Genomic DNA, 25,691 nt, shown 5'->3' with positions numbered 1-25,691 from the left:
TTAGGTACCACTCCACAAGGTTTCCAAGGATGGCACTTTTGCAGTCCCATGTGGATTGCTGCCAATGAGGGGTGGGGCCAGGAAAGGCTATTGGGCTGGTCCAAATGGTCATGTGTGCCAATGGTTCCCTGCTCCCAGGCTTAGGCAAAGCCACCATTGGATACAACCTAAGAGTCATGCAACCACTAAAATAGAATGCAGCAGTGAATTTGTAATGATTTTTTTAAAATTAAGACAGCAAATAAAACTGGCAATGGTAAAATATCACCACAGTATGAACAGTTAAAAGACTAGGAGAATTAAAAGGTCTAGAGTAGGTGCCAGGGAAGCCTCGCTGGGGAGAGACTTCCGTAAACGAGGTGCCACCACTGAGAAGGCCCTCTCCCCAGTCACCATTCACCTTGCCTCTTGTGGTGGCAGTACCTGGAGAAGGGCCTCCAATGATCGTCTCAGGACACAGGCAGGCTAGCGTGGACGTGGGGCTCTTCTTAAGGCATGCTGATCCTAAGTCATAGAGGTCTTTAAAGGTAAGCCCCATTGCTTTAAATTGTGCTCAGAAATGGACTGGTAACCAGTGCAGATATTTAGGAATTGGTGATATCTAATCCTAACAAGAAGTCATACAGCTGTATTTTGCTGTAGCTGACGTTTCCAGACAGTGTTCAGAGGCAGCCCCATGTACAGTGTGTTATAGTAGTCTAATCTGGAGATGCTGAAGGTAACTGGTTGCACATATATACTGCTCACCTGTCCTTTCCAGCCATCCTGACTGTCCTGCCCATCCATTTCCCAACTCTCTGCTTCTTTGGATTTCCAAGCAGCCACAGAGAGGTATTAAAACATGGGTTAACGGTGTGATTAATTGTGTGATCTGCCCAGTTTCAGGTGGAACTACTCTCCAGCTCCACCTTTAGTAGTCAGTAGAAGACCCCTTTGCACATTTCACTTTATTATTAATTTAACTCATGACTGGGCCATGGCATTAAATTTTTTCTAGGGTTAAACCATGAGAAGGCATAGATCAAACTACTGAAGCCTGATTTAGCTGGGCTTTTGTGCTTTACATGTATCATAAATGAACTCAAAGTGTCTTTCCCAGTCTTTCCAGAACTATTTTGATATTAATATTTTAATACTATTTTAATATGGTGAAATTATAGCTATCTTTAATAAAGATTTTACAGTCTAATTTGGGGGGGGGAAACATATCCAAGAAGCATTCCCTTAAACATGGGTCTCTTCTCGTCTTCAGGACATTTTGCGAGTTTTGCTACTATTTCTTCTGGGTTTTTAACCTTTGAATATTTCTTCTTTTGTCTTTTTTGTCAGAGCAAAGAAGATGTGTACTTTGTAGTCTTGAATAAAGAGGAGGGATCTGGCCTGGGATTTAGCGTTGCTGGAGGAGTAGACCTGGAACAAAAATCAATCATCGTAAGTGGTGACTACATCTTTCTCATAAGTGGGTTGCAAAGCCAGCTGGAAATTAGATCAAGCGCTCATTTATCAAGTCAGTCCCCAGCCATAAAGCCCTGTTGTGAACAACTCCTTGCATCATTTTGAATACCATCTGCTAATGCGATCAGTGAGGGAAATGGGCCCGGGCGCCAAATAAACCCTGATGTGCAACACTGCCAAATCAGAACGTCAGGGGTAGCCTCAATTGCACGTCTTGAGGATTAGGGTCCCTGGCATTGGCTATATCCAAGTCCCAGCGAACGTCAATCAAATGCCCTTTTGATTCCAGTGATTCCCAAACTCTATGCTGGGCCAAGCCAGCGTGCCGTGAGATGCCTGAGAAATAAATTCATTCAATAACTAACATCTTCCAGGATGTTTTCAAGATGGTTAGATTGCTTGCAGCAGGAGGACCCTAGACTGGGAGGGCCAAAGGTGGACTTCCAAGCCACTTTGTCTGGGCTATGGGACTCTCCCAGGCCATGCCCTCTCCCCAGGCACCATGCCCTCTGCGAGGGCTTTTAAAAGCACTTTAAAACCAAACACAAAACTTTCTTTTCCTCCTCTGTAGTCCTGTTTAGGCATTAATTAATCACATGATTCCAACTGCGAAAGAGTGAGTGTGGGGCTCTGTCTCCTCCGATGCATCCTTGCTGCCCCCCATCATCCATGCAGAAGGGAGATCTGAAACAGCAGAGGTGCTGCTGTAGACACGTAGCTTCATTTAGAACCCTTGACTGCAGGGTTCTGAATCGCCAGGGGAGCCCCTATGCATACGGCGGATTCCTCGCTGCTTCAGACGTTCTCCCCCCCCCCAAGGCATAGGTGGCGGGGCAGTGCCAGCAAGAATGCAGTGGAGGGGGCTGAACCACTGAGCACAATAGTCTCACTGCCTTCTCGTGCAATAGGAATTGCATGTTTACGAACTGCCTGGTTTCTGTTTGCTGGTTTCCCGTTGGGGCATCTGGTTGGCTACTGTGAGAACAGAGTGCTGGACTAGATGGGCCTTTGGCAGGGCTGTCTTTAGGTTCTTAGCTCCCAAACTAGGCTTCTGTTTCAGTGGAGAAACTGATCATACTACAAAGCATCAACAGCATAAGGGCATAATAATCTATAAAGTAAGTGTGTGGATAGATCCCCATAGGATGTTGTGATGGCTCATAGATCGGGATGGGTGAGAATTTCGATTCAGTTTGCATTTCAAGCAGAATTTATCAAATTTGCAATTTCTGAAACAATATGAGAACCGAAACACAGCCATCCTTCAAAATTCGCATTTATTAGAATTTTGGGGTGAAGTTCGCCAACTAAACAACATTCACAAAAATGCATATATTAGGGGGAAATATGCATAAAAATGAATACATGAGTGAAAATAACATGCAAAAAGGCATGAAATGATGAAATGGCTTGCAAAAATGTGTACCTTCATCAAAACTGCCTATAAAAATGTGTTTATTTGGAGAAATTCGCACTAAAATGGTGGAGAATTTTCATTAGGATTCTTTTTTAAAAAAATTGCAGATTGCTGTAGAAATGTAGAGAACTACATTTAACATTGGAAGAATGAGAAACTGAGAGAACTGAAACAGATCCCTACTTATAGTATAAATGGTGGTATTTCATAGTATAAATGGAGTTAATCCATTGTTAGGATTTTGGGGATTAAGAAAATTTGGGGATTAAGGGTTTTATATTTTGGCAGAGATGTATATGTGTCTGAATGTTGTAAATGCTGCTTAGTGGCTTTTACTGTACTGAATTAAGAGAACCGAAACAGTGAAAGAGAAGGAAAGGGGAAGTGGTGTCATGGTCACAGAGATACGGCTGAAAGGGCAGATGATGAAAAGGTACCAAAGCCAGCATTAATAGCTGACATCGCAGGTACCTTCTGGTACATGAGTTGAAACAACAGGACAAGAACACAAATGTAAAGTGAAAATGGAGAACCAAAACTTCAATGATGTAAGAAGCCAATTTTAATGCAGTCTCTAAGGATGTACCTTTGGCCTCTGTCTGTCCAATTAAGATGGATTCCTTTCAACTTGCTCAACCTGGAGATATAGACAGCCTCCTTGGAGGAATGAGACCTACCACCTGTCCACTTGATCCTTGTCCCTCCTGGATCATTAAACAAGCCAGAGGGGGTCTGGCTGAATGGGTCTGTGGAGTAGTCAATGCCTCTCTTCAACAAGGCTCCCTGCCGGGATGTCTGAAAGAGGCGTTTGTGAGACCATTACTGAAAAAACCCTCCTTAGACCCATTATGTTTGGGTAATTATCGACCAGTATCCAACTTACCTTTCTTAAGTAAAATAGTGGAGTGGGTGGTGACTAGTCAACTTCAACGGTTCCTAGTGGAAACGGATTATCTTGATCCATTCCAATGTGGTTTCAGACCTGGCCATGGGACCGAAACGGCTTTGGTCGCCTTGGTGGATGACCTTCGAAGGGAATTAGACAGGGGGAGTGTGTCCCTGTTGGTTCTCCTGGATCTCTCGGCGGCCTTTGATACCATCGACCATGGTATCCTTCTGGATCACCTATCCAGAATGGGGATTCAGGGTACTGTTTTATGTTGGCTCTGCTCCTTCCTGGAGGGTCGAACCCAGAAGGTAATACTTGGAGACTCCTGCTCAGCCCCCTGGCCTTTGACCTGCGTGGTTCCACAGGGCTCTATTTTGTCTCCTTTGTTATTTAACATCTATATGAAGCTGCTGGGTGAGGTCATCCGGAGGTTTGGAGTTTGTTACCATCAATATGCAGATGACACCTAGCTTTATTTCTCCTTTCCCCCTGATGCCAAGGAAGCCGTTCGACCCCTGAACCAGTGCCTGTCCTCAGTGATGGATTGGATGAAGGTGAACAAGTTGAAATTAAATCCAGACAAGACAGAAATGCTCTTCGTCAGTCGTAGGGCTAAACTAGAAACGTGGAATGTACCTGTGTTAGATGGGGTTACACTCCCCCTGAAGACCCAAGTCCGCAGCCTGGGTGTGCTTCTGGACTCGGCTTTGAACCTGGAAGCTCAGGTTTCTGCTGTGTCCAGGAGCGCCTTTGCCCAGTTAAGACTGGTTCGCCAGCTGCGCCCGTTTTTAGAGATGTCTGATCTGACGAAGGTAACTCATGCCTTAGTTACATCCCGGCTTGACTACTGCAACGCACTCTACGTGGGGCTGCCTTTGAAGACAGTTCGGAAGCTTAAATTGGTTCAACGTGCAGCAGTAAGAATGCTGACACGGGCTGACATTTGTGCCCATACAACCCCCCTGTTGCAACAGCTTCACTGGTTGCCGATTTGCTTCCGGACTCAATTCAAGGTGCTGGTGTTGGCCTTTAAAGCCCTTCACGGCCTGGGCCCTGTCTATCTGTCCGATCGGTTGTCTTCTTATGAACCCCCCCGTTCTCTCAGGTCCTCCGATAATTCATTCCTCAGGATACCTTCAACCACACAAGTTCATCTTTCAGGAACCAGAGACAGGGCATTCTCTGTTATCGCCCCTAGACTCTGGAATTCCTTGCCAATAGAGGTCCGGTCGGCCTCCTCGCTTCCGGGATTCCGTCGCCAGGTCAAGACGTTCCTTTTCCGTCTCGCATTTAATTTGGACTGAGGGATAGGAAATCTCTTGACCATGAGAGACTATGGAGTAATGATGTTGTTTATTTTACTGTATATAGTTTTACTATTTTAACCTTATCTTATAAGTTTGTATTTATGGTTGTATGTCTTGTTTTTATAAGGTATTTTTGTCTATGTTCTTTATTATAGAGTTGTTCGCCGCTCTGAGCTTTCCAGGAAGATAGAGCGGCATAGAAATGTTTTAAATAAATAAATAAAATAAGAAAAACTTCCAGAACAGAAATACAGAGTACATATGTAGACATTACTAAGAGTCGCACTCAGACATGATTTCATTAGACCAGCCTTTCCCAGCCTTTGGGTCCTCAGATGTTGCTGGACTACAGTTCTCTTCATTCCTGACTGTTGTCATGCTGGCTGGGGCTGATGGGAGTTGTAGTCCAATAACATCTGAGGATCCAGGTGTAGGGAAAGGTTGCATTAGACACCTATTATCAGGGTGGTTAGATGGAGATGAGTCAACACGTGAGGACCTAAGGACAGAGAGGTAAGGTCACATACTGACCACAGGAACAGGGAAGTAAGATCACTCCTGAACATATGCAAAACTCCACATGAGGACAGGGAACTGGTGTCATAAGTGAGACGTGTATTGGTGCTCGACCAATAAGATAGCTAGAAGTTTACCTCACTGATGATGCTACAGTGTTTTTTTGGCAAGGGCAACTGGAAAGGGTGTTTAATTAGGTACAGAGGAAACAATAAGGGTCTTCTCTTCAGAATCCTGATGAGAGGTCCCATCTGGGTCATGTAAAATGTCTACTTCTCTGCTTTAATCTTGTGAGTGTCTGAGCTCTGGCTGCGTGAGAAGGGTGTGAGGAGGTGTTTTGTCCATTTTTCTTGCTAATTAATAAAATGCTTCCGTCAGTCTTTGGCTATCTCTGTGTTGGACCAGTTAGTGTGTTTGCTGGACCTCTCAGTTATGGAGTTGGGAGTTGTTGGTATTTTGTGAAGCTGCAAGCCCTTTTGAGCTTCTGAATAATCAATAACTTTAAATCCTAACACCATCAATGGCAATAGAGAATGATAATTAACAATAATCTGCTCCCTGCTTCTGACAGAAGTCTGTGAATGGAATCTCCATGTTCCAAAACAATATATCTTAAAGGGGGTCTCGTTATCTCTATTATGACATGCTTGTGAGCTTTCCAGGGGCATCCTGCTTGCTGCCATTGGGGGTGCAATGGTAGGCTAGACTTTAGTTAGATTCACCACTGCAGTCCATACATTCTTTTTATGCTATAAAGTTTTGAAAAGCAGTATTGTTTGTTCCAAAGATGGCTGCATATATTTGTACTATAAATTATATGTAATAACTTGGGCTGCCAGCCTTTAATAAATAGATTATTAGCTACACATTTAGCTATTCATTGGAGGGATTTTTAATTAGCGGGGCTGAGAATTTTTCATAACAATCCTGCTGGTGAACTGTTTTAATTTTTGTGTGGTTTGTATTGTAATGTAATTGTTGTAAATCTCTTTGATATTTTTTATGAAATTGCAGTATACAAATGGTTTATAAATAAATGAAGTGCATACTTGTTTAGCAAGTTTAGGTTTGGTGTATTATATTTAGCAGGAGATGAAAAAGAAAATGATAGATTGGCGTTTCTTTCTAATGAGTGATTCTGTTGATTAAACTCCATGCTTCCTCAAATAACTATGAAAGGCACCTGTACTGAAATTCTGGTAATGTGCAGTTTTATTTACATTTAACTCCTTTTATCAATCAGTTAGGTGCTGTTTTAAACAACTAACCATTCTTTACCTGGTTAACAACCTTCCTCACAACGTTATCTTCTTAAAGGTCCATCGGGTGTTTTCAAAAGGAGTGGCATCCCAAGAAGGAATCATCCACCGAGGGGACCTCATTCTTTCCATCAACGGTGTCTTTCTTGCGGGTTCAGTCCATGGAGATGTGCTCAATGCTCTTCACCAGGCAAGGCTCCACAAATACGCCATTGTTGTCATCAAGAAGGAGAGAGACAGAGAAAAGTTTCCTTCTTCTGGCTCTGCAGTGTCAACGCCTGGCAGGCAAACCTTAGTAGCTGCAACAATGGGAAGAAGAACAGGTATGCTGTTGGTTCAGCACCGGGCTGGCATCAAGGGTTGGCATGGTCAGGCATCTGTAAAGGGCCCGTGTCCTGATAGGGGTCCCTGAGACAACGGTCACCTGAATTTGCTTCGCTTTACCACTGCAAACTGCTTGCCTGTGCTCACCCATCTCTCACTCTGGCCCAGACAACAGTGGTGGTGGTGAGGAGCATAAGAATAGCCTGCTGGGTCAGGCCAGTGGCCCATCTAGTCCAGCATCCTGTTCTCACAGTGGCCAACCAGATGCCCCTGGGAAGCTCACAAGCAGGACCTGAGTGCAACAGCACTCTCCCCTCTTGCGGTTTCCAACAGCTGGTATTCAGAAACATGCTGCCTCCAACAGTGGAGGTAGAACATAGCTATCATGGCTAGTAGCAGTAGTTGCTGCTGCCTGCTGGCTCATTGGCTCTCCAGCTGGCAAGCAAGCAGGTAGTAGTAATGAAGAGGAAGAACAGCAGCTGGTGATAATGGCAGTGAGGAAGGGGACATGAAGGGTTTCTGCCCAGTGGCCCTCCAAAACCATCCTGGAGCCAACACGGGTTCAACAGCAGCTGAAATGAATTCACCCCAAAGAAAAACCAGTGGGATATGTGTGTTGGAGGCCCCTTATGGCTCATAACTGTCTGTGCGTTTATGAACTTGGATGGAGCAAGAGAAAATAAATGTGGGTTTTAATTAATTTATTTATTTATTAAATTTGTTAGTCGCCCATCTGGCTGGTTGTCCAGCCACTCTGGGCGACGTACAAGATAAAAAACAATACATTAAAACGTTAACATTTAAAATTTGGACTCTTTGGAACCCAAACAGCATTTTAAGAAGTCTGCATAGTCAGGTTGATGCTTAGGTGTTCCAGGCCTAGTCAAACCCATATGGAAGGTTGGACAAGATGGCCACGAGGCGAGATGCACATTAACGAAGCTCCGTAATTATATTTATATTTACCTTTGAAGATTTGCAGTTCTCAGATTTCTATTATTCAAAACTCCCTTTAAGCTTCAGAGCTCATGTTAGTTTTAAACTTTGATTTACGAGGCTTTGGACATAGACGGAAGCAATTAAAAGCTGACTGTAATTCACGGCGGCTCCTCAAAGGAGTCCTCAAAGGAGGATTGCTATATATACAATTTATAGCTTCCCAACTTTTGACATACTGGCTTTTAACCAGGACGTTGAGATTGCTAATAGTAAAAGACAGAGTGAAGAGCGAAGACTATGAGAATCAAGATAAGACGCCAAATCCAATTAAAGCAAGATTAAAACAAAATGGTATTAACAAGGCAATCATACAAAGAACAAGGTATTACTCCGATAACGACTATTGATCTATCGAGAAAGATAAAAAATTCTAAGAAAGAAAAGCAACAGAAAATAACAGAATTTTACAAACAAGCAGACTATGATAAAATAACTCACCTGTCTATGAACAAACTAATTGGCAGAGATTTAAAGGAGAATAGAACAGTGGAGAGAGCACTCCCTTCATTAACGAGGGGAAATAGTCTACCGAGAGATAGTATAGCCTTCGAGCTTCTAAAGGAGGGTGAACTTAAAAACTTTTTATTCTGCCCAGAAGAAGATTCTGATCAAGAGACGAATGCTATCCTGAACTCGAATCAGAACATTAGCACATGTAGCTCTATGCCATTATTGGAATCATCACAAGAAAGAGATCTAACCCCTTTAAAGGACATGACTCAACAATCCTGGAATATAATTCAAGGACTGGAGTACAGCAAGAACTCGACACCAATTACTGTATCTATTACAGAGCAGGAGATTAAGGAATATGTGACTACACAGCAGAATATGGAGAGTCAGCTAACGCCACTATTGAATGGAATGAAATCCATGGAGCTTCCATCTACTCAGGATGAACTGACAATCGAAAGAACATGGGCATCAGTAGTTACAGCCTCCCTAGCACAGATTTCTAAATATGTAGAGGAATCTGTCCCTTTACTTACATTACTAACTGAAGTTATAACAAAGTCAATGAATACTAAAACGGAAATGAAATTTAATAGCAAAACAGTAGCCACTCAAACAACACTGACAGATCCATCTTTAATGGAAAAAGGGGAAAAAAGAGGACTTGGAAGATAAGGAATAAAAAAAGAAATAGAAATACCAAGGCCTCCAAAGATGTTTACTACTCTTCATTAAATTTCAACAGATTATTTGCTCTCCTAGATAATCCTCAACAACAACAGATTAAAAAGAAGAAAAGGAAAAGGAAACATAAAAAAAGTAAAAATAAAATTTGTAAAGAACAAATCCTACCTATATTGAACACTCCTCCCCCTTTGCTAAAAGAGGATGGAGAGACCGATGAAGTTGGTGATGACTGGAACAATGTGAAGAGAGGACCGGAGTTCATCGAAAAGGATGTCCAGCCCGACCCTGATGGTCTACAAGATGAAAATTCAATCTTAGTAGATCACAGATGGAAACTAACTTTAAACAACTATAAATTGGTATTCATAAACTATCCAAAACCGAGAGGTATGCTGTCCACCTATCAACAGAGACGCCACTGCTGGAAAATAATAGAAGCTAGTGAACAGGGTTTAATAAACATAGATCGAATATTATCGATCCAATATTTACATTTCAACTATAAAAAGGCAAGAGCGATAGTAACCTTTAAAGATCGTGACGATGTGCAGCAGATATATAATAAAAGATCAATTTTCAACTATCAAAATATCCAAGTATCGAGACTATTCGAAAACATTGCACCTCCGATGAACCTTTATATTCCTCAGTCTATCAAACAAATAGATAGACCATCAACAAATAAGGAAGAGCCAACCGCTCCCAAAGTAACAATGCGAAATGATTCGTTGGAAACAACTTTTACTGGTCTGCAAGAAGTTTTTGAAAAGACTATAGCAATAGATAACTACATACTTTCACCAATTTTACCAGAGGAACGGATGCTTATAACTATCTGTAACAGACAAAGTGCATCGGAGCGTTTAAAAACTGTCAATAGATTGAAACTGTTATTAACTTCTGTTGAAGGAGAAGAGATAGGGACATCAGTTAATACTAGAGATGAACATTCAACAGTAATAAGATCAAACCAGAGTATATCTGTTGATTTTTCAGTTAATAATCCGATATTAGAACCACCTGCTCAGTTAATGACAAATCCTATTGGAACAATATCTATAAATAATATACCTAATGGGGGGCAAAATGATAAGAATAGCGAGGTCCAATGCTTATCTCGATGACAGAGGAAACGCACCTCTTTGAATAAGCTCAAAATAATATCATGGAATATTGCCGGATGGCAAAACAAGGCGAACAACGCAGATTTAAAACAGTTTTTGCTAGCCCATGATATTATTTTGCTGCAAGAAACCTGGTTAAAAAAAATTTATATTTGGCTGGATTTACATCATTTGAGATACAAGCTACCCCGAGTATCAAGGGAGGGCGCTCTAAAGGTGGTATAGCTATATTAATTTCAACATCGTTAGAAGTCAAAGTAAAACAATTAAAATTTCTTAAAGATTTGGCAGTTGCTATAATAATTGAATTTTTTAATTTTTCAATAATTCTGATTAATGTTTACTTGCCTCCTGGTCGCTCCAAGGAGAGTATTATTAATCATTTTAACCTTTTAGAAAAATACTTAGAAGAGCTAACAGAATGTTACCCAACACTACCGATTTTGTTAATGGGGGATTTTAATGCAAGGCTAGGTCCTTCTGATGCAGCACTATATTCTAAATATCGCCAACAACATTTAATTCCGGATGAAATATTGAATATACCAATGAGAACTACAAAAGATACTGGGATTAATTATGCGGGCCTACTTTTAATGAAACTAACAACTAAGATCAATTTGATTCTGTTGAATGGTCGCTCTCCTGGTGATACTGAGGGCGAATCTACTTATGTATCATATACAGGAACGTCACTTATAGATTTAAGTTTCATTTCATGTGAATTATTTGGTTCTGTACTAAAATTCATGGTTGTCAGATGACTGGAAAGTGACCATTTCCCAGTTGTCTTAGAAGTAAATTCCGGACAGAAATCTATTCATTTAATTAAAAGTTCCTTTCCAGACGAAAATATAGATATATACTTGAATAGAGTGAGATGGATCCCTAGAATTGCGGATCAGATCACCAACATACTTAATTCGGCGGAGATAATAAAGATCAGACAAGATTTAACAATTAGCTCAGAGTCATTTGATCCCTTGAATCAACTTAACAATATAATGATGACGTTAACAAAGAATTTGACCAAACATTCAAGAAGCAATTCGAATTGTAAATCCAACAGAACAAAATCTTGGTTTGACCAAGACTGTATTCAATTTAAAAAGCAACTTCGAGTAACTTACAACGCATTTACCTTGTCAGGCCGTTCGGATGATTTACAAAGATACGCGATAGTTAAGAGAAAATATAAACAACTAATTAAGCGGAAAAAACTTACAGAAAGATCTGAAAGGTGGCTTCGTTTGCAAAATGCTGCTAAATTAAAAAATACAAATCTTTTTTGGAAATTGATTACATCCTATTGGCCGAAATCACACTCCCACTTTAATTGTAACATTCCAGCAAAAGTATGGGAGAAGCATTTTACAAAATTATATCATAGCCCAGAAGAAGAGGGGATATATGAATACTCACTATTGAATGTACTACCAAAATGGACACCAGTATCACAGGAAGAAATACTTGAACTGATTAAGAATCTAAAACCTAATAAAGCACCTGGCCCAGATAATGTCCCTTCCGAAGTGTACAAAAATAATGCTGAATGGTGGGCCCCTGTATTAGCATCACTATTTTCTTATATTGATTCCACGATGACAATACCAGATGATTGGGGAATGGCGACAGTAGTGCCCATTTTTAAGAAAGGCTCGCCGGAAGACCCAGAAAATTATAGACCAATTAGCCTGTTAAATGTTATTAGTAAGCTATATGCTGCCCACCTATTTAATAAATTGATTACTTGGGTAGAACAAATGGATATACTGAGTCAAGAACAAGCAGGATTTAGACCAAAAAGATCTGTTTTGGATCACATATTAGTGTTACAGCATATCATTGATAAATACGCTCATAGAAAAGGGGGTCTTTTCTGTGTGGCATACATTGACTTGAAAGCAGCATTCGATTCGATACCAAGATCAAGATTGTGGGCGAAATTATACCATCTAGGAGTAGACAGACGTCTATTAATGTTGATGCAAGGACTATATAAAAATACCAAACTGAAAGTTAGATGTAACATGCAGGGTCATTTAACTAATTCGATCACAACATTAAAAGGCGTAAGACAAGGATGTATTCTGTCACCCCTCCTTTTTAATTTGTATATTAATGATGTTATTAAAAAATTAGACTCGTACGCAATCCATTCCCCAATGCTTGCTAATGTCCCAAGAAACGCCCTTTTATATGCAGATGATTTGACCTTATTATCAAAGACTCCGATAGGGCTAAAGAAACTATTAAGAGGTATAGCCCAGTATTGTCAGTCAGAACGTCTGGATATAAACTACCAAAAAACTAAGGTAATGCTGTTTAGTAAGAAAAGAACAAAATACCAATGGATACTAAATGGGAGATCAATTGACCAAGTGAATTCATTTAAATATTTGGGATTCACTTTCCAATCGTCAGGTAGCCATAGCTATCACATAAAATCAGTTATAATAAATGCAAAGAAAACATCTAAAGCATTGTTAAAGTTTTATTATACTAATGGAGGCCAGTTGATTATTCCAGCCATTAAAGTATTTCAAGCTAAAATAATCCCTCAGCTTATTTACGGCATACAAGCAACAACAAGAGATAAATTCCCAGAGTTAGAGGTAGTGCAGACTTCCTTTATACGATCTATTCTGGCAATACCTTCTTGCGTTCCTAACAGTGTAATAAGACTAGAAATGGGGGTCCAATCCATAGAATCAGTAATTTGGTCATTGAAGATCAATTATTGGATAAAATTAATCCTGGAACCTCAAGGACTAGCTCCCCATATACTAATAGATAATTTCAACTCTACTTGGAACTCTTCTATTGTTAACAAAATCCAATATCTCGGCTTCTCAAAGCAAATTTTAACACAAATGGGTAGTGAGACTGCTAGGATAAATATTAAACAACGGATTAGAGATGTTGATTACCAAATCCATTTAGAACAGGCAAGGAAATACAGACATAATGCTAAATATTTTATCCCCATGCCCTATCTAAGTAATTTAAACATATCAAAGTATAGAAAAGCATTTATTTGGCTAAGAATGAATGTTCTCCCATCAAAGGTATTAGAGGGACGTTACAATAAGATTCCGTATGGAGAACGCCTATGTCCCTGTGGAAAAGGGGAAGTCGAAACTAATATCCATGTTCTACTACACTGCCCTATATATGAACATCTGCGATCGCTTTTAATAGTACCTCTTTTAGATTATCGAAAATCAAACCCAGAACACCTACAGGTAAATTACCTATTATCAGATTATAAGGAAGAAATTACTGTAGAAGTAGCAAAATTTGCAGTAGCAGCAATTTCAGTAAGAAGTACATTTGTCCAGAGTTTGTAACAATTTTTTAACACTGGAGTGACCTTTTAAACAAATATTTTTGGATTTGTAAATTAATATGGTTAATGTATGATATTGTGTATGGATCAATGGATCGTTAATAAATTTACTTACTTACTTACATATGGAACTGCATTGGTAGATTTCCACTTAGACCAACTGGAAATCAGATCAGGCCTCTCAGATGCTAGTCTATGAGTAATCTAATAAATATGAAAATCTTAGAGCCTCACTTCCAGAGACAAAAACGTTTGGATTTGCACACATTCTTGCAATCCAAGATCAAACTATTCCAACAGAATAGCTGGAACTCTGTGCCAATAGCTAGAAGGAATCCCAAAATTACAATTGACTGTTTCTTAATTTCAAGGAATGGAAATAGCACAAGGTATGAAAGACCATAAATTATCGTTTATACCTGCCAAAGGGCTTGAAAGTAGGGATGCCTGCGCTGTTTCTTTAAAGAATATCTCGTGTACTCTCTTTTCGCATGAGCGCCCTGTCCTGGTGACAACCCAAAAATGTGGCCACTGGAACGAAGTAGAGTGAATGCTCTCTGCATGCTTCCTTTTTTCCCCTTGAAGGTCCAACTGGAGAGCCGAGTGATGCCATCTGTGTTGAACTTTTGAAGACTTCCGCTGGCTTGGGGTTCAGTCTGGATGGAGGAAAAGCTTCAATCTCTGGAGACAGACCGTTGCTTATCAAAAGGATTTTTAAAGGTACTTGAAAAACAGTTTTCCAGAGCTCCTGTTCTCCCTTCCACGGAGGGTTTGGCAGGCCTCTCCTGCCTCTCTTTTCAGAGGGGAGAGACAGCGCCTTCAGCAATTAGCTGTGTGGTTGTTCTGATGCTCTCTTTTGATTTCCAGAGGGGTAGCTAAGCTGGCTTAGGCTGAAGTCCTATACAAACCTACCTAGGAGTAAATCCCATTGAACTCAGTGGGGCTTGCTTTCCTGTAGACATGCAGTATATTAGAGCAAAAAGAAAAAGACTCTTGTGGCTCCTTAATGACTCCAGATTTATTACAGCAAAAACTTTTGTAGACAAGTGGCCATCTGATGGAGACAAGTCATTCACTCAGTTCTATGCATGTGATTTTCTTATATGTCGGCCTGGGTTCTCATGTCATGGTGAACCAAACTTTGGTTTACCGAGACCGTGTAAGCTGGCCTGCACCCATTTTGCTCCTGTCCTATTAACATAGTGAGGCACAACAGTTAAGCCAAGGTTTGGCTTCGTGTGTCTTCTGAACCTGGGATTGTGGCTCAGGTGTCTCCTCCTTAACCACAATCTGTAGCCAAGGTTTGTCCTATGGTTACAGGTTGTAGTTAAGGAGGAGGGCATGCTGCGCCACGTTCTGCTGAAAGGACCAGCGAGGAGCAAGATGGGTGCAAAGTCCTCTCCAGGAGCCAGCACACTCGTATGGGCATAGTAAACTATTGTTTGGCTTACAATGATGTGCAAACCAGACCCATTGTCTTTTTAAATTGCTATAAGCTGTTTACAGATCCTCCGTGGCGCAGAGTGGTAAGCGGCGGTAACGCAGCCGAAGCTCTGCTCACGGCCAGAGTTTGATTCCAACGGAAGGAGGAAGTCGAATCTCCGGTAAAAGGGGTCAAGGTCCGCTCAGCCTTCCATCCATCCGTGGTCGGTAAAATGAGTACCCGGCACATGCTGGGGGGTAAAGAAAGGCCGGGGAAGGAACTGGCAAACCCACCCCATATATATGGTCTGCCTAATAAACGTCGCAAGACGTCACCCTAAGAGTCGGAAACGACTCGCACTATAAGTGTGGGAACACCTTTACCTTTTTTTATAAGCTGTTTGGGCACTTTGTTATGAAAAGGCAGGGTAGAAACCTTTAAAATTGAATGATATTATCCATAAACTTTAAGGGGCCACAAGTTTGTTGTTGTTTCTGCTTTTATTATCATGCTCTTGCTGCTGTTTGGTTAGACCTTCTCCCTCCTGGCTTTCAAGATTTATTGTTAGGCTTCAATTGTTTTAATTGGTGTTTTTGTTTTGTTTTGCAAATCACTTTGGAGGCACATGTGGGAGAAAGTTGAATTGTGAGTATTGTGAGTAAACAATCAGGCACAGCCCAGCAACAAAATGTTGCAGTTTATCCTGAGCTCTTAATGGGCATGCTCCTGTCCAGCCTGCAAAAGACGGCCATGTAGAACTTTCTTCCCCATCCTTCCTGTGCTGTGCTAAAGGATTCTGAATTTGGGCTGCCTGACAGCCCTGAACCTGATACATGATGTTGCTATCTAGCCGGAGTATAGCATAGGGGAGGAAAGTATTTTTAACCTCACTACATACATCAACTCTGACCTGAACCTTGCCCTCCAAGATGCTAGAAGCTGTTAGGGCAGGGCTAGGGCAGGGCTAGGGCACTTTTTTTCAGTCTGAGAGCCATATTCCCCTCTGGGCAACCTTTTGAGGGCCACATGGCACTGGTGGGTGGAGCCAGAGGCAAAAGCGGGCGGAGCAATGGATGCAAATTTTACCTTTCTACACACACACATACACACACACATTTCTTTCTCTGACCTCCATCCAGGGAAGCAAGAGGCATGATCAGCATTAAAGGCACATTCCAGCCAGGTGAAAACCCTTGAGGAGTGTGGTTGGAGAGAGGGAGAGTTCCAAAGGCCAGACAGAGATGGCTGGAGGATTGCATTTGGCCCTTGGGCCGGAGATTCCTGTTCCCTGCATTCGGGCCTCAAGCGGCCAATTCTGCCTCCGCTTCCATTATCCTCTTTTGAAACTGACACCTGACTCAGCTGCCAGGCTTCAGCCACAGAATTCGCTGCTAGACTCACAGAGTCCACTTGTTGCCTGGCTCCCTTAGTTTTGTCTCTCCTGGGACTGCAGTCAGAGCTGTCCACAAAAAGCAAGGGATAAATCCAGGATTTTAGCCTAGCTGTGATAGGGTAGCTGCATGTCTTCTCCCAAGCTACAAAAGGGATCAGCAAAGACAAAAGCTCCCATCTCTGGAATTCAGTGTCAGACTTTTCCTTTCCATACTATGAGGTGAGTTCTAATTTTTTATCTCTATGGCCTCAACATTCCATATAGGGGGTCCTGGAACTTGCAGGTCATGTGAGTTCACAGAGCCATTATTGAAGTGTTGACTGCTTCCTTTTTCAAGTTTACAAATAAACCAGGTAATATAATCAGTGGTGGCTGGTGGCTCCATGTCAGTGGAGAGGTGTAATCTGGGTTTTAGTCTGAAATTTCAAAGTTAGGACTAGAACCCAGAGTGGATTCCACTGCACATGGAGCAGGGGTGTAGTCGTCCATGGTCTCGGAGGGCCTTAGGCCCCTTACGTTTTGGGGAGCAGGGTCTCAGCAGGGTCCCTATATCTCCCACATCCCACAAGCCAATCAGCATGAAAGGGGGGGGTGTTAGCCACTTCTAACATGCTTGCTTGTCATTTCCTGCTGATTGGAGCCAATCAGAATGAAAGGAGGTGAGTCAGCCACTGAGAAGACTCTTCTCAGTAGCCAACACTCTCCCCTTTCATGCTTATTGGCTCCTAGGAACATCTGTTGTTATGGGAGAAGGCATTAAGGAGGATCAACCCAGCAGCAAAAAGAGGGGAGGGGCATGACTGTGACTATCATGAAGGGACCCTGCACTTCTGAATCTGCCACTACAGTACTGACATGGAGCCAACACCACCCCTCTATACAGTGTAATATAATCTATAGAAATTTATATCACAAAATCAGCAGCCAAGCTCATACATCAGGGAAAACCTGAGTGAACAAATATATTTTAAGCAGGCATTGAAATGTCCATGCAATCTGCAGAAGCAATCTGAAAAGAAATGATGGGCAGCTGCAGCGCTCCACTTCGCACCAGGCTCCCCACCCTAGTAAAAATGCAAAGGGGGAAAAAGGGCCCCTGCTTGCTGTCACCTAGTAAACTTACTACACTTGGGGGGGGATAGACAGACCCCAGTGTGGCAAGTGGGGCCCAGAGGATAGGTCTCCTCGAGCCTGGTGCCGGCCCTGTTCCTGACCTACTGCTGCCTGACACCTTCCCCAAGGTAAGGATTTTTTTCTTGGGGAAGGAGGCAGGGGATGGCAGGGAGGAGTGAGTGAGGCGCGTGGGAGCCTGTCTTTTCAAGTTTAGCCTCGCTCAAAGTGGGGCTGGACCAAACTCAAAGCAGGGGGTGGTATCCAGTGCCCGCGTTGCATGAGCGCAAAGATTCATGCTTGCACAATGGAACTTCTCACTTGCTCCTCCCCTCATGTGCATCCTCCCCCTTTCCCACATCTGCTCTGGAGGGTTGGGGGAACCCCAGAACAGATTTAGGGGGCATGTGGGGGAGGAGGAGAGGGGCGGAAGTTTATTTATTACATTTATCTTTTGTTAAATTTGTATTTCACCTTTCTTCCCAAAGGAGCCCCAGGTAGCAGTTCCACTGCCCAAGCCTAAATCCTTGCGCTGATGGAATGAATTACTTAGCACTACATTGAATACAAGCTAGGGTGATCCATTCAAGCAGGGACAGGGTTGAATTTTCAGCCCTCCCCCCATTTCATTTATACATCCCATCACGGTTGATTTTCTATGTTGTCCTCAGTACATTTTTCATTTGTCACCACCTTGAGGTTTGCCTTCCTAGCCTTGGGCAAGTCCCTGTCCTTAAGACTCAGTTCCCCCTCTGGGAAATGGGAATAAAAGAGACTAGCCTTGCAGATTTGTTGTGGTGGGATTAAATGTAGATTATAGCCCACTTTGCAATTTAAAAGTGTTTTAGAGATTATGGCCAGAAACTAAAGTTCAGTAAAGACTCAGCTGCTACAGTAAACTTGTGCTATTTGGTGAATTGTAAAGGAGTACCTTTTAGAATGCTGGAATTTTACTGGAGTCTCCAGGCTTAGAAACCAAAACATTATTTTGGAATGTTTTTTGTCCTATAGCTCTTCTGTCTTGACTTTCATGTTTTTTTCCAACAGGTGGCGCTGCAGAACAAACAGGAAAACTGGAAGCTGGCAACGAGATTCTAGCCATTGGTGGGAAATCCCTGCTTGGTCTCATGCATTACGATGCTTGGAACATCATCAAATCTGTCCCAGAGGGACCTGTCCAGTTGCTTATCAGAAAACATCAGCCTCCAGTATGATGTGTCTGGTACCATTAACCTAAACGTACCTTTTGGGCACATCCTTCCAAGTTATGTGTGATGGAACCATTACATGCAATGCAAGATCTGAACCTTGTTGATTCAGTGTCATTGCTCCATGTCAGACTGCTTGAATCAGCCAAGGAACATCAAGATACATAAGCCAAGAACATATCCCGGTCAGTGCACCATTGTTTTATAAATGGCACCATTTTCCAGAAGTATGTAACAGATCCAAGTGCGACATACTTTGAGCATTGGCTACATGGACTTCTGCGTATCCAGATCTTCCTGCCATCCGCTATAGCTCTGATGACCTGTTTGGAGCTCCACCAGAGAATAGCTGTTGTGTTCAGGGCTTAATTCAAGTCAGGATTCAGTCTCAGAGTCAGTTTTCAATACAAGGGATCTGCCTGGGATCACGTGAAGTGAAAAGACTACCACAGAGCATGTGCAGAGTGCATCTGCCACATTGTCTGGACAACCCCCCAACCAGGGTCACACATCTGGGAGGACTATGGGTGAAAAAAAATCTAAGTTAAGACGGTATGACTGTGAAGCAAACTTGACTCTCACCCACTCTCATTTTATACATTCATTACTGGATTCATGTAATACTTTGCATTCACCTCACAGATGGCACAATAAATGCTACTTTGCATAGATCGCATGGGAAAGTTCAGTGGTGTACTTTGTACAAAAATATTCCATCTGCTTTCTTCCTGCTACGCTGAAAGGATTCAAATATCCTCTTTGGGTCCACACAACCATAATGTGGAAAGATTGTTCTCAACACCTTATGGAGACAACCCGTGGCTCACTGAGGGGACACCAGGTCATGGTCTGAAGGCATATGAGGCCACCTCCTCACTGAAGTGAAGCAGGTCTGATCAGTGCCTGGGAACCACATGCTGTGGGCCTTGGGCTCCATGATGGAAGAAAGACATAATATAAATGTATGCAAATGAATAAATTAGCTCCCAGATTTAATTTCTGGCATTTGCATTTAAAGGATTTGAGGTGCCAGAGGTTCTAGAGAAGTCCACCTGGGAGAGCTGCTACTAGTCAGAGCAAAAATAGTGGGCTATATTATGGACCAATGATCCGATGTGGAATAAGGCAGTTCCATATGTTCATATAGGAGCCACTAGCCATGGAGGCAACTCATGTTTAGTGATGATCTCATTCTCACTTTCATTGTTGAGCTTTTGGGAGTGTCACTCAAAGCTCAAAGAGAACATGTAACTGGTAACTATTTATTGGGAAGCATACAACACTTCAGCGAGTTTGGGTAATTTAAAAAAACCACCAAGATGAGTAGTTGCATGTCTGTCCTTGGTATTTTTACACTTTGCAAGCTATGACATGAAATCTGCCTTGTATTTGGGACAATGGGGGTTTTCTGGCTATGCTACATAGTTCTGATTTCCGCTGACTAATGAGTCCAGCATTCGTTTGATAAAAATAGAAGAATGTCGGAGACAATCTCACTATTCTTCCAAGTGTGGTTCTTTGACTGTCCATACACACACACACATGCACACACAAACCCCAAAATGGCTAGAAACAAGAATATAAGTTTGCATAACTTTGTTAAAACCAGAACCACAAGTGTTTTTTAATTCATGGAGCTGAGAATTCTTTGAAAAATCTGAATACTCCTATAAATACATTCAACTCGTACAGTTAAGCCACTAGAATTGAATATCACGCTGAACTCATATTGGAGAAGACCATAGAGAGAAATACAGGCTCTCCAGATGTTGCTGAACTTCAGTTCCCATCAGCTCTTAGCAAGCACGGCCAATGGCCAGGGATGATGAGAATTGCAGTTCAGCAACATCCGAAAGGCCGATGGTTCCCCACATCTGTTCCAAACAATTGGTGGTTTTCTAGAAGAACATAGTATAGATGGCATTCTTTTAGTATTCAGAGTTTATGATCCTAATTTTCAAGTCTTGTGACCTATAATCAGATAACTAGAAGGTAGATGGCGTGGCTTTCATAAGAACGGAAGCTCTTGCTGTTTCCTTGAATGTCAAAGGAAATTTCCTCCTTCTCAAACTGAACTGATCCCAAACATCTATATCAGGAGAGAGAAACAGCCCTGGGGGCCAAATGTGGCCATCTGAGCCTCTCTGTCTGGCCCTCGGGACTCTACTCAGGCCACACCTCCTCCCCAACCACACCCCCTACTGGTCCCCTTTGCATTCTCCTTGCATGGATGGAATGTGTTCTTGAACACTGACAATGCCTCTTGCTTGTCTGAGTGGAGGACAGAGAGGGATGTGTGTAGAAATTGGCTTACTGTACAAAGGCAAAATTTACATTCATTGCTCCACCCACATTTGCCCCGGCCCAGCCCGCCCCTAGCTTGTGGCCCCCGGAAGGTTGCTCAGAAGGGAATGTGGCCCTCCTGTTCTATATAATCACATTTTTAAATGAGCAGAGCTTAGAGCTGCATTGACAAATGCTTTACGGGGTCAAGTGACAGGAAGGATAAGCACAGAGGAGTTGAAATAATCAGGAGAAAACGAAAAATGAGAAGGCGTGTGTGTTGGGGGTGTTCTGTGCTTGTAAAATCTGAGTGGACATATTTTCTGCTGACTATTCTGGAATGTTGGTTTTAATGGCTTTTGGGGCATCTATAAACACAATTATTGGATTTGTTGATAAGGATACTGTGAAGGGGCACTTGTATCTTGTTTCTCCAGCCCAGCAAGGGAGATGTGAATGTGGAGACAGATTTCTACTCATATAGAGAAATGCAGTTGCAAATCTTGTTGCATCACATTGCTCATTGGGTCACGTTGAACTATCTGGATGCGTCTCTTCAGGCAGGTGGGGACAGACATCCCTATCCATGTTCACCCCCCCCTAATTCCCTTTGATGAGAGCCACAATGTGCCACAGTGCTTAAAAACAAAAAATCAGTCCTTGTGTACTCCTAAGAGCATCACGCGCACTGATGTTGACTGTTTCATGCATAGTCAAAGTACATGTCATTCTGACAGATCGTTTTGATGTGCACGTTGTTTTCAGCACAGAGATCAAAATATAGGAGCTTAGAATAGTTTATGTACATAGGTATGATTGAAACATGCACAAGTGTCAACACAAAGCAGAATAATAATCCTTGAGAAATTCATTTTGGGAGGTCTTTGCTCTGCAAGATGGCATGGGAGGAAGGGCAGGATATAAATCAAATAATCAATCAATCAATATAAATAATACTGAAGATAAAATTAAATAAATAATAGTTAGGTCCTTAAATTACTGTGTCAGCATCAGGGACTGAGCCAAAGTTCCAGGTACAGACAATGCTTGTTTCTTTTTAAAATCCAAATAACTTTGGTATTTCTGATGAGGAGGTCTGTCCCAAGCCATTCCAACCTTATCCAGCGTCATTTTATGTAATGTATTTATTTGAATTTATAAGTTTGCCAGACAGGCAATCCAGTCGGACCTGCGTATGTTTTCTCTGTGATCATCTTAAGACTGAAATAGACTTTTAGTAGTGTTTAATTCCATTCACTCAGAAGCAACTTTTTTGTGCTCTTTTTACAAAAAGGGGGGAAAAACCATCCAGCCTCAGGAACAGTTGTGTGCAAGTTGTAAATCTTACACGCTGCTTTGTCAGTATTGGTTAGACCTAATAAAGTATTATTTTACTGATCCCAGAATTACCACTAGTTTGGCTATAAACAAACTGGCCAGCTCGGGGGAGAGGGGAACAGAGAGCAGAGAATGGTTCAGGGGGGAAAATGTCCTGTATACAATATCCTGTATGATATTGTATATTGACACCATTATTATGTCAAATCTTTGCACCAATGTACAAGATTGTAAAAAGTTTTAGAAAATGAATAAACCATAGCAGTGTTGCTCCTCTCCTCCGCCCCAATTGTGACTCCCCCCCTCCGTTCTTAAAGTTTATTGAAATACTGACATACTAACACCTCCATCTATAATAAATATGCATTTAAAATAGGAATATGTTTCATATCAGGTTTCACCAACAGGAATTTGATGTGAATCTAGATAAGGAGGCATAATATCTTGTAATTTTGGAAACATTTCTTTGGGAATGTGAGTGATTTCAAGATAATTATTCAGAACATATTGAAACTGTTTACAGATTGTCTTGCATTTCCTGTCTGTTTGCTAGATACAAGCCTACACTTAACTAGAGGATTATTAATAAAATGCTGAGTGCAATTTAAAAATAATGACTAATTACATTTCTATACTGATCTGTTAACTTCTTGATATAAGTTGCTTCTGTTACTGTTGAGCTTTAAATTTGATTTCATTATACTTTTTAATGGATCATATCAAACCCTGAATGCTTTTTTCCCAGTTAAGTCATGCTGATCTAAGCATTTTATAGTTTCTCAGAAGCAGGGTGGAATATGCATTCCTCAAATAATAGGAAATCTGTCTTCTAGGAAACCAGTGTTGCAAGGAAATAATCAGATGCCACAAATCGTCACCTCTTACAAAGAAAATAAAAGTGAAAGGCCACCATTTTTAGCTAGATTTTTGTGGGTTGGCTATTTTTTTGTTTTTTAGTGTAACACACTATTTCCTGTATGATATTGTATATTGACACCATTATTTATATAAATATATCCATGTTGAGAGCATTTTAAAAATGCCTTGTTGTAATAACAGAAGTGCAATAATCGGAAACAGACTGTACATTTTCCAAAAGTTGCTTTGCCCCATTAATGTAAATCAGCATCTCACTAAATCCTTCTCTTTCCCCTCACCCCATTTTTTTAGTGATTTTTTAAAATAAACATGATGCTTACTATTTCATTTGTTCTTTATGTGTATTGAAATGAAAGCGTTTTGAGTGTACTCCTTAAGTTTGTAATGTGCCATTCATCTTCGAGGTTAGAGACTGTGAGATCGTACACAACTCAACAAATAGCCCCACGGTAATCTGTGAGTCCAATATCATTCTGACAAACAGTAAGGAAATTATTTTCTGAATTCACCTGTAGACATAAGCTCGTTTCTTACTGAGGTGGTAAATTGCCTACCATTTACCCTGCAAGGAGGTGGGATGGGGCTCATGAAACTGAAATTACTCCTCCGTATGAAAGTTATTATTAAAAAATAAACAGCAGCAGCAAAATCTAAGGCCTGGGGACTGGACGTTTTCCATCAGCCTTCCCCTGCGCCAGGTCCTCCACAAGTTTTGGATGCCAACTTCCATCAACCCCAGTCACCATAGCCCATGGTCAGGGATGATGGGAGGTGCTCTTCCCAATAGGACCAAAACGTCTGCTATCACTTGGCCTTGGTTCTCAGGAAACACTCTTTTGGGTCAGGGACAGTGATGGCTCCAAGTGGGACAGGAGGCCTGGCTATTTATGGCCTTAGTGGGCTTTCCCCCCCCCAAGTAGACCCTTTTTGTCACTTTCACCCCGCCCCTTCACTTGCTGTTTTTTTCTAGGGCCAATCCATATAGGTATCAAGAGCAGGAGAGCCAGACAAGTAGAGGCACCTTCTGCTTGCTCCTGTTGCAGGTTACTTGTTCACTGAGGTTAGGTAAGTTACATTCACACATCACAGTAAACCATTGTTAAACATGGCATGCATGAGGCGCCAGGCTTTGGGCTTGCACGCTCCCCCACTCTGCCTCCCATGCTGCCGAGAGATGGATGTTGGAAGCTTCCACTTGTAGTTAATTTAGCAATTTGTCTGAACCCTGAACTGTGGTTAATGTTAACTATGGTAAGTTGCACCAAGAAAGCTTCATAGCCCATGATCTGAAGTTAGCTCATTTGAAATTAGCCATAGTTTGTGTTAAACACAGACATCTAATTTGTTACACTAGATGACACTTAAGCAAAAGTGGAAGGAAATGCTGAACTTTTCCTCCTGGCCATAGAGGAGGAGGAAAAGGGAAAAGGAAGCACATAAACCTGAAGGTTGCTGCAGCTCATGCACATGGTGTTGAACCATTATGTAGCACAATCTGCCAACACAGCCAATGACAGCAAGGAGGTGCAACAGGTTGGCAGGAAGCGCCTTACTGAGGTGCGGCATTGACAGTTACCCAACAACATTGACTCGGGGGGGGGATTATTCTTCCCTACAATTCCCACAGAATCTTCAGTGAGCAGCTGTTGGAACAAGCATGAGAGCAACTACTGCATGGAACGTCTTTTAAGGTCTTGAGAGGAAACATTTTACATCAATCATCTTTGCTAATTCTTGCTGTCGGTTGCTTTGGAGGCCTCTTATCAGGCACAAAGATGGGATGTAAATATTTTAACATAAATAAATCCATAAATCTGCTTCATATAGAAAAAGAGCATGTCAAGGAGAAAAGGCTAGGCTAGCACTCTGACCAAGTTTTCTCTTTGGAGGTTTTTTCTTTTTATGGATGAGCTCCATTTGGATAGATTTATCATCTCAGTAAGTATGGTCAGGACTGCAGGCCACTCCACTACGCCATTCACCAGACGGGGGCCAGCTAAAGGAAAGAATGCATTTTCCAAGCAGCAAAAGTATCATGGTTTGAATACTATAGAATTTAGATCTCTTATACAATCAGGTGGGCAACAAGGATGATCAGGAGACTGGAAACAAAGTCCTTTGAGGACAGACTGAAAGAACTAGGCACGTTTAGCCTTGAGAAGACTGAGAGGAGATGTGATAGCACTCTTCAAGTACTTAAAAGGTTGTTACATAGAGGAGGGCCGGGATCTCTTCTCGGTCATCCCAGAGTGCAGGACACGGAATAATGGGCTCAAGT

General features: G+C 41.8%; 1 protein-coding gene and 1 long non-coding RNA gene across 9 annotated transcripts in view; one reads left to right on the top strand and one right to left on the bottom strand.

Annotated features, from left to right (window-relative positions):
• PDZD2 (PDZ domain containing 2) overlaps positions 1–23,735 on the top strand; it is a 355,202-nt gene extending 331,467 nt beyond the window's left edge. For all 8 annotated transcript variants that reach the window (XM_061615769.1, XM_061615750.1, XM_061615759.1 and 5 more), the window contains 4 exons: positions 1,330–1,431; positions 6,902–7,166; positions 14,365–14,499; positions 18,753–23,735. In XM_061615769.1, coding sequence (XP_061471753.1) covers positions 1,330–1,431; positions 6,902–7,166; positions 14,365–14,499; positions 18,753–18,919 — 669 coding nt within the window. In that variant the 3' untranslated portion in view covers positions 18,920–23,735. The remainder of the gene's footprint in view (positions 1–1,329; positions 1,432–6,901; positions 7,167–14,364; positions 14,500–18,752) is intronic.
• LOC133379831 (uncharacterized) lies at positions 543–8,535 on the bottom strand. The gene is made up of 3 exons (XR_009761282.1): positions 8,134–8,535; positions 6,863–7,142; positions 543–1,410 (listed from the first exon to the last, which is right to left on the bottom strand). It is a non-coding gene; the product is annotated as an uncharacterized LOC133379831 (long non-coding RNA).
• Positions 23,736–25,691: the final 1,956 nt, after the last annotated feature.

This window comes from Rhineura floridana, chromosome 1, assembly GCF_030035675.1.
Source record: "Rhineura floridana isolate rRhiFlo1 chromosome 1, rRhiFlo1.hap2, whole genome shotgun sequence".
Classification (NCBI taxonomy): Eukaryota; Metazoa; Chordata; class Lepidosauria; order Squamata; family Rhineuridae; genus Rhineura; species Rhineura floridana.
This window is presented reverse-complemented; position numbering and strand designations above follow the sequence as displayed.